This window comes from Cucumis melo, chromosome 5 (assembly GCF_025177605.1).
Source record: "Cucumis melo cultivar AY chromosome 5, USDA_Cmelo_AY_1.0, whole genome shotgun sequence".
Taxonomy (NCBI): domain Eukaryota; kingdom Viridiplantae; phylum Streptophyta; class Magnoliopsida; order Cucurbitales; family Cucurbitaceae; genus Cucumis; species Cucumis melo.
The window spans coordinates 7222065-7230670 of record NC_066861.1 but is presented as its reverse complement, the minus strand read 5'-3'; the positions used below and the strand labels follow the sequence as shown (position 1 = coordinate 7230670).

Below are 8606 nucleotides of genomic sequence, written 5' to 3'. Positions count from 1 at the left end.
TTCTTCATTTCCTCTTCCAGAATTCTTTTCTTCTTCATTTCTCATCTTCTATTCTTTTTCTTCTTGGCATAAGATCATATCATTTAGACTAGGTACAAGGGTACAAGATCGTTTAGACTTGCTACGAGATTGTTTAAACTAGGTAGAATGGTACAAGATCATTTACACTTGATATAAGGGTACAAGATCATTTAGACTTGCTACGAAATTGTTTAGACTTACTACGGGATCATTTAAACTTGTTACAAGATCGTTTAGATCAGGTAAAAGGGTACAAGATCATTTAAACTTAGTATAATGGTACAATATCGTTTAGATTTGGTACAGGGTACAAGATCATTTAGATTTGCTACGAGATCATTTAGACTTGCTACAAGATCATTGCTAAGGGATCGTTGCTAAGAGATCGTTGCTAAGAGATCGTTTAGACTAGGTACGGGCTCACTTAGACTGGGTACGAGATCATTTTTTCACACGTGTGTGACTGATTAACTGCGGGGGTATTTTTTTTATTTCACTTAGTGGGTTTGTGGGCTTTTTCCTTTTTAAAAATTGTTCTATATGCTGTAAATATTTTCGCGTTTTATTTTAATTTAAAAAAAAAACCCTAAAATTTACCCGCAACCTTTTTAATTTATTGCTTGTCACATTTTAAAAAGAGAACTTATTTTAAATGACGAAACTTCTAAATATATCACAACCTATATGTGATAGACCATGATAGATCAAGATTGACTACTATTTTTAAATATAGCGAAATCAACCAAAATATCACAATTTATTGTACGATGAATCACACAGATCAAGATAAACTACTATTTGTGTTTACTTTTATCGCCATTTTGGTCCATATAGATTTTGCCAACGAAGAACTTAATTCAAATGACACATGTATGTACTTAAGAATAATAAAAAAAAATAGAATATTCAAATTTATGCCCAATTTATACCGAAAAGATAGCCTTTTAAAAATAGCGTGGATTTCGAGGCTTTGGAAAAGGAAACAAATGTTGAGAAATTTTCTTGCTTGCGAGTGAAATGTTAGTTTGTGAATTTGAATGATTGCATTTGTTATTGTTATTTTTGAAGATTTCTTATTAATTTTTTTGTTTGTGTAATAATTATGAATATGAGATTTGACAGATTTTTGAAATCTTTGTGACGATGTCAGGTTAAAGTTGAGTACATCAAATTCAGCTTTCAAGTTAAGAGGAGATTCTTTCGGAAATTATTCCACTTAGAATTTTTCTTAAAGGGGATTTTTGGTTATTGTACCTTTCTTTTAATTCTTATTTAAAAAGAAAAAAAAAGAAAAAAAGAAAAACAAAACAAAACAAGTTTAGGGTAGGAAATTAAAGCAAATTCAACTTAACTTAACCTAAGGTTGGGGGACCTCAATTCTAATATTATATTAGAAATAGATTAATTTTCATTGATATAACAAAATACTAAAATATTTACTTATTCGTGTAACTAAATTAAAAAGTCCTAGAAGCTGATAAACTATTTTTATAAATTTCTGATTTGTCTTTTATATTACAGATCATTCATCACTTCTCTTTCTTCTTCTTCTTTGCGATTTTTTCATCATCTCTTCCAGATTTTTTTTGTTCCTCTTCTAGATTTTTTTTCTTCAATTTTTATTCATCTTTTTTTCTTTCTTTCTTTCTTCATCTTCTCTTTCTTTCTTCTCGTTCCTCTTTCAGAATATCAAGATCGTTTAAATATTACTTTGACATGATCTAAACGATCACTTACCATGTCAACACGATCGCATAGCATGATCAACACGATTGTTTAGATTTATAACTATTTTTTCATTGTTAAAAAAAGAACTATACGATCGGGTGGATATGATCTAAATGTCGTTTACTATAACAAAACGATCGTTTAATATAGTCAACACGATCGTTTAGATTTGAAGCTCTTTATCCATCGTTAAAAAAAAAACTACATGATCAGATGGATATGATCTAAACGATCGTTTACTATAGCAAAACGATCATGTAGCATGGTCAAACACGATCATTTAGATTTGAAGTTTTTTTCCCATTATTAAAAGAAACTAAACGATTGTGTTGATACTACCAATCTTACGACACTAACATTATCTACATGGTTGTGTATCATGATCGTTTAGAAGACGATTAATATTATTATTTAATTAAAACAACTAAATCATTAAAAAAAAAAAAAACAATCTTGGACTTTATTTAATTAATATTATTATTTTTTAAAACTTGTCATAAAAATATAGTTGCTTTAATACAGTTTCTTTTAGCCATCTTTGTGTTTTCAAGAGGGAAGATCATCAACTTTGTTAAAAATAAATAAATAAATAAATAAAATGGTACATTTCTTCTCTTCCAAAAGACAAACCGAAGAAACTACAAAACCGCTAAAACCGACCGAGACCGCTTGTGGGTTTGAAGCAGGTTAGCGGTTTCAAGTTTGAATAAAGCAAAAATAAAAGATAGGTGGCCGGTTTTCAGTTGGCTGAAACAAAAACAAACTAACTAGCTAAGCTAAGCCAGCTAATAGCTTAAATATTATATAAAGCGTCATTTGTTGAACCGCCATGTTGGTTGAGGAATGCGCTTATAAACACAAGGTTGTGTGTCCATTCTTGAGAAGTCACGAATTTCATCCCCTCTCTCTTATAGAACGCACTTGAGTATTTATTTTGGTTGAAAATGGTTGATTTCGTCAGTTCACTACTGCAAATATTTTTACTTAACAATGAATGATCCACACAAATATAAAACAGGTGATTAATATGCATTCTTGGGATTTTGTTGGCCCTCAAATTATGAACGAAAGGTCAGCTTAACGATTATACAACTTGAGGATTACAACTATAACTATTATACTCATTCCCCTATTTCTCTTCTTTCATTATTTCTCACTCTTTCAACTTTTTCTCTTACACTATTTCTCACTCCCTCATTTCTCATTTTATCACTATTTCTCACTCCTCCAACGGTTATTATATATTTTACAAATTTTAATTATGCCACAAAAAAAATTCATCTAATGAATTTTGTTAGAAAAATAAAATTATAAAAAATCTACTTTGCAAAAATAACTTAAGAAGAAAAAATATGCATCATAATGCAATTTTTTTTTTAAGAAGACAATTTATGTTATAAAAATAATAATAGCATGATAGAAGATAAAAAATAATAAATTTCTATCATAAAAAGAATAAATTTGTATCATACTTAGAAAAAATAAAGAATCAATGATAATATGGCAAATACATTAAAGAAAATAACGGTATTTAGTGGTTAAAATCATGCAAAAACTTATATAAATTTTTTATTTTTCTTTATAAAATTAACAAACTTATAACTTCCTTTAAAAATCATTTTTAAAAAAAAACACAAAGTAATGAAAAACACTAGTAATTAAATAATGAAAATGAAGAATTAGTAATCAAACTTTCTCCTAAAATTATATTTATGACACGTAATTAGTGACTTACAAAAAAGATAATTGAAGAAATGAATATCATAATTAACAAGATTTAATAAAACCAGCTGAAGAAAAATGTGTATTTCATGTACCATATATATGCATGGCAAAAGAAAAAGTAGTGAAAAAGAAAGTTTGAAGCTAAATTTATTAAGTGAACATTTTAATTAACAAGATTTAATAAAATCAATTGAAAAAAATGTGTATTTCAGGTACAATATATAGACAAAAAAAATAGTGAAAAACCCATATTATAATAGTCTCACCCCAAATACAGATTATAATAGTCTGCACCCCAAACACAGACTATTATAATCTCTAGACAATTATAATACTCAAACTATTATAAGTCAATCATCGCCTCAAATGCCTTCTTAGAGTTTTGGTAAGAAACACATGAACCTTAAATATTTTGGAATATCTGCAATAAATCTCTATTATATCACCAAATTGGAAGACTTGTCTCGAACTCCTGTCAACTTTTCTATAGATCCTCGATATAATATCTTTTATGATAATATACTATATTGGCTTTACTATTGGTCAAGTTACAATAGAATGTTACAAATATATCAATCTAGTTGAGATATCTCGCACCTTCTAATCCCACCTCTTTGGATATCTTGTTAAAAAAACACAAATATAGAGGACAAAGAACTGTAAAAAATTTGATACCAAGAAAAACTCAAGCAGTTCCTTCATTATTGAATAAAGTGGTTGGGTTCACAAACTTGGTCTACATTAGTTTTGAAGTTATGGAATATCAATCCTTTTTTCTTCTTTTTTTACATCATTGAAAGAAAGGCATATTTCTTTTTTGTTTATAACGAAGAAGCTTATAACAAATAAACAAACTTCCCATATTTGGCTTAAGCATCAATCAAATCTATTTTTACAAAAACTTTAACTCTTTCTGCCATTAGAGGATGATGATGAGTAGATCAATGAGGAAGCAGAGAAGCTTGTATTAGTACTTTTTTGCAGCAAGCTTCTTGTTGACATCTTTGAAGAAGATGTTGCAATTCCAACTCCATTAACATTATTATTGTTGTTATTGTTATTATTATTATTTGAGCTTTTGTTGTTCTCTAATTGCCCACCGTTGGCAGGCGAGGAGCTAGCTTTGAGCAGCACATCAACTTTTGCATATTCTTCCCTTTCATGTTTGATTTCTTTCAGCATCGCCTCCACATCTTTCATTGCCGGTCGCTCATCTGGTGACGAGTTTACACATAATAACGCTATACCTAAAACTTGCATCATCTCCTCTATTTCTGTCTCTGGTCTTGATTGCAAGCTCTGGTCAAGAACTTCATTCCCTCTATTTCTTCTCACCCAATCTACAATGTGTAGTCCATCGGGTATTGTCGGGTCAATCGGTTGTTTCCCTGTTAAGACTTCGATCACCACAACGCCGTAGCTATATACATCGCTCTTCTCAGTTATCTTCATCATATAGCCATATTCTAAAATAGACAAAAAGAGAAAACTTAGATCAGGAAGATATGTAACAATATGTAGGCTAATTAAGATTGAAACAGCAGGGGATAATAATCAAAACCCAACCTTGCTATCTTCTAAAGTTTATCCTTCTCATATATTGAACTTGTTATAATAGAAGGCAAAAAATTTCGAATGACTTGAAAGAAAATGCTTACCAGGAGCAATGTATCCATAAGAGCCTGCAACAGTGTTGGATGACCTGCCGAAATCTCCATTGTCGATAAGCTTGGCAAGGCCGAAATCAGCAATATAAGCCTCGAATTCGAGGCCAATGAGAATATTGTTGGCCTTAATGTCCCTATGAACAATTGGAGGGACACAATCATGGTGTAAATAGGCAAGGCCTTGGGCTGCACCTAGTAAGATTTGGTACCTTAGATCCCATTCCAAGGCATTGCCACTTCTTTCATGTAGAAGACTGCCCAAACTACCATTTGGCATATAATCGTACATTAGTAGTTTCGTATTTCGATTCGAACAACAACCTAAGAACCTCACGATGTTCTTATGGCGTATTGAGCCTAGTGTTTTAACTTCTGCCGAAAACGAATCACGTACTCCACTTTTGTCGTCGTTGTAGTTATTATCTGTTGCCATCATTGTTGGCCATAGCTTCTTCACTGCAATCACTTCTCCGTTGTCCATTTCGGCTCGATAAACCATCCCCGAACACCCTTTTCCAATCACATTACTATCCACAAGACGCCTCAACACTTCCTCGACAGAGAAATTCAGCTTTTGGAATGGTGTGAATTGCCAAGGCCATGTCTCTCCCAGCTCCGAATCCTCATCTTGAATCATTGTTCGAGCTCGAATCACTGCAATCACCCCCATTACTGTCATCACAACTGTCAGGACAACGAGCAAGGCAATTGCTAGCTTCAGCTTTCTTGATCTCCTTGCATCATCCCCATCTTTTGAAAACACTTTCTCGTCTGTGGAGAAACATGAATCTCGAATTGAAGAACAAAGACCGATGTTGCCTGCCAAATCAGTTGGTGATAGTTGTCTGAAAAGTTTATTGTCCGGAAGATAACCCGTAAAGTTATTGAAAGAAATGTTAAGCACAACGAGATTATCGAGCCCAGCAAGTGGTTTCAAATCACCATCAATCCTATTATGCGAAAGGTCTAGAACAGAAAGCTTAGTGAGTCCAGACATTTGAGAAGGCAGTGTACCAGTGAACCCATTACAACTAAGGTTGAGAGCAATCTCAAGTGAGTCAATCGAACCTAACTCGATCGGTAAGTTACCAGTCAGCTGATTGCCACTGAGATCAAGTAGTTGGAGGCTTGAACAAAGTTTGAGGGATGCAGGAATTGTTCCTGAGAAAGTGTTTCTTGCTAGAATGAGCTTATTCAAAGAAACAAGCTGTCCCAAACTAGCTGGAATCTCACCATCAAATTGGTTAGATGAGACATCCAAAACTTGGAGCTGAGAAAGAGAAGAAAGTGACTCAGGCAATGGACCTTTCAGTGCATTGTTGCTTATATCAATCATTTCCAAAGCTCTACAGTTCCCAATCTCAGCAGGCAAGGATCCTGAAAAATGGTTCTCTGACAAATCAAGAAAATCCAAGCTTCGTAGAGCGCTGATTGAGTTAGGAATCTCCCCTGCAATCCGGTTGCTCCCGAGTCTCATTCGGATAAGAGAAGTGCAGTTCCCAACATCTGGTGGCAATGTACCAGAGATATCATTGGAAATCAAAAGAAGCTTTGTCAAGTTTTGGAGGTGAAACAAACCAGGAGGAACACTTCCTGTTAGCGAATTATGAGACAAATCAAGAGCTTGAAGATTTGAACAATTCGACAAACTCCAAGGAATGCTTCCTTCAAGCTGATTCTGCCATGCAAAGAACACATTCAACTTCCATAACATCCCCAACTCAGGTGGGATCAAACCAGAAATCTCATTACTATCAAGCTGCAACTGCAAAAGATTCGTAGCATTCGAAAGATTCGAAGGAATCGACCCCGAAACGTTATTACTACTAATCATAAACTCCTCAAGCAAAGAAAGCCCCCCTAACGTCAAAGGAATAGCCCCAGAAAGAGAATTCAAAGAAATATCAATCTTTTTCAAACTAACACAATCACCAATTTCGGGTGGGATTGTCCCAATCAACTCATTCTGCCATAGAAACAATTGTTCAAGCTTCTTCAACTTACCAACCTCCTTTGGTATAGAACCAGACAGACTATTTTCATAAAGAAACAAGTTAACAAGCTCAGAACAGTTACCTAACTCCGGCGGAATCTCGCCGGAGATCATAGTAGTGTAAATGGACAAAGTTTGAAGTTTTTGAAGTCTGCCAATAGAGTTGGGCAAAGAACCTGAAACTCTAGTATCAGCCAACCCCAAAATGCTCAAATTTCTGCAATTACCAATCTCTTCTGGGATTTCTCCAATGATATCTCTATTTCCACCAGCTCTAAAAATCTCAAGACTCCCCATTTTCCCTATTTGAGAAGGGATTCCACCACTCAATCTATTATCAAACAAAAGCAAATTCTTGAGTGCTTTACAATCAGTGAGCTCAATAGGGAATTTCCCAGTCAACTGATTGGAGTTCAAAACCAAATCCTCAAGCTTCTGAAGCTTTCCAATGGTTGATGGAATTGTTCCAACAAGAGTATTGGAGCTGAGATCAATGAGAGTAAGCTCAGAACAGTCACCAACGTCAGAAGGAATGGGGCCTGTGAGATTAGCATCAGAAATGACAAGTCTTCGAAGGGAATGAAAAGAGGAGAGATTAGAAGGAAAAGGGAGGTGAAGAGGGATTGAAATGATGTTGATTTCAGTGACAAAGCCTTGAGATGAACAAGAAATGAAGGACCAATTACAAGGGGATGGTGAATCACGAACATTCCAATTGGAAAAAAGAGGAGAAACAGGGGAATTGGAAGAGTGAAGCCATGAAAAGAGAAGTGAAGCTTCATGGTTTGAAGAAGAAGAAGAATGAGGGAAGAAAATGAGAAAAGAGAGAGAGAAGAAGAGGAATTGAATGGACATTTGCCTCAAATTCCAAACTTTTGTTCTTGGGTTTGCATAATTTTGGGGTTTGAAAACTCTATCTCTGTGTGAGTGAGTGTTTATGGTTCTTTCTTTCTTTCTTCTCTCTCTTTCTGGGAGTGTGAGTTTTTGAGAGTGTTTGCTCTTCCTTGCCATGGACTCAAGCTCTAAAGAAGAGTAGTGTACAAATACCTAGGATTTCGTTCTAAAAAAATTCAAATAAAAAACACACAACAAAACAATTATATTGCCATAGAAAGCAAAACCTACCAAAAAATTAAAAAACAAACTTAAAATATATTTTAATCTTTATACTTTTTTTACTCTCTTTCCAATTTAGCAGTTTAGTTTCATTTGGCATAACAATTTTTTTTTACTTCAATGCACACCAATTTAGTTTATGTTGAACGATGTATAATTAACTTTGCATTTATTCATTTTTATTATAATTTTTTTCATCACCGTATGTAAGTGTTTTTTTTTTTTAAAATGAAGACATAATACTGTATTTATAAATACATTAGCTTTATTAATTAATATATATATATATATATATATATATATAACTCGAAGGGAAAAGGAAAGACCTTTTTTGGTCCCTGAGTCAGGTGTGGCTA

The 8606-nt window shown here is 33.4% G+C and overlaps 1 protein-coding gene across 1 annotated transcript; it reads right to left on the bottom strand.

The window, feature by feature from the left end:
- Nucleotides 1–4313: 4313 nt before the first annotated feature.
- LOC103499489 (LRR receptor-like serine/threonine-protein kinase RGI1) lies at nucleotides 4314–8148 on the bottom strand. Its single transcript, XM_008462507.3, has 2 exons — nucleotides 5133–8148; nucleotides 4314–4940 (listed from the first exon to the last, which is right to left on the bottom strand). Exons 1-2 carry the CDS (start codon nucleotides 8143–8145, stop codon nucleotides 4378–4380), a joined length of 3576 nt encoding a protein of 1191 aa, XP_008460729.2. The 5' UTR covers nucleotides 8146–8148; the 3' UTR covers nucleotides 4314–4377.
- Between the last annotated feature and the right edge of the window lie 458 nt (nucleotides 8149–8606).

Excerpts from the sequence above, each read along its gene's own strand:
- LOC103499489 (XM_008462507.3), bottom strand. The coding sequence starts at position 8,145 with ATGGCAAGGAAGAGCAAACACTCTCAAAAACTCACACTCCCAGAAAGA. Across the intron at positions 4,941-5,132 it reads TTATGGATACATTGCTCCTG|AATATGGCTATATGATGAAG; the intron begins GTAAGCATTTTC and ends TGTCTATTTTAG.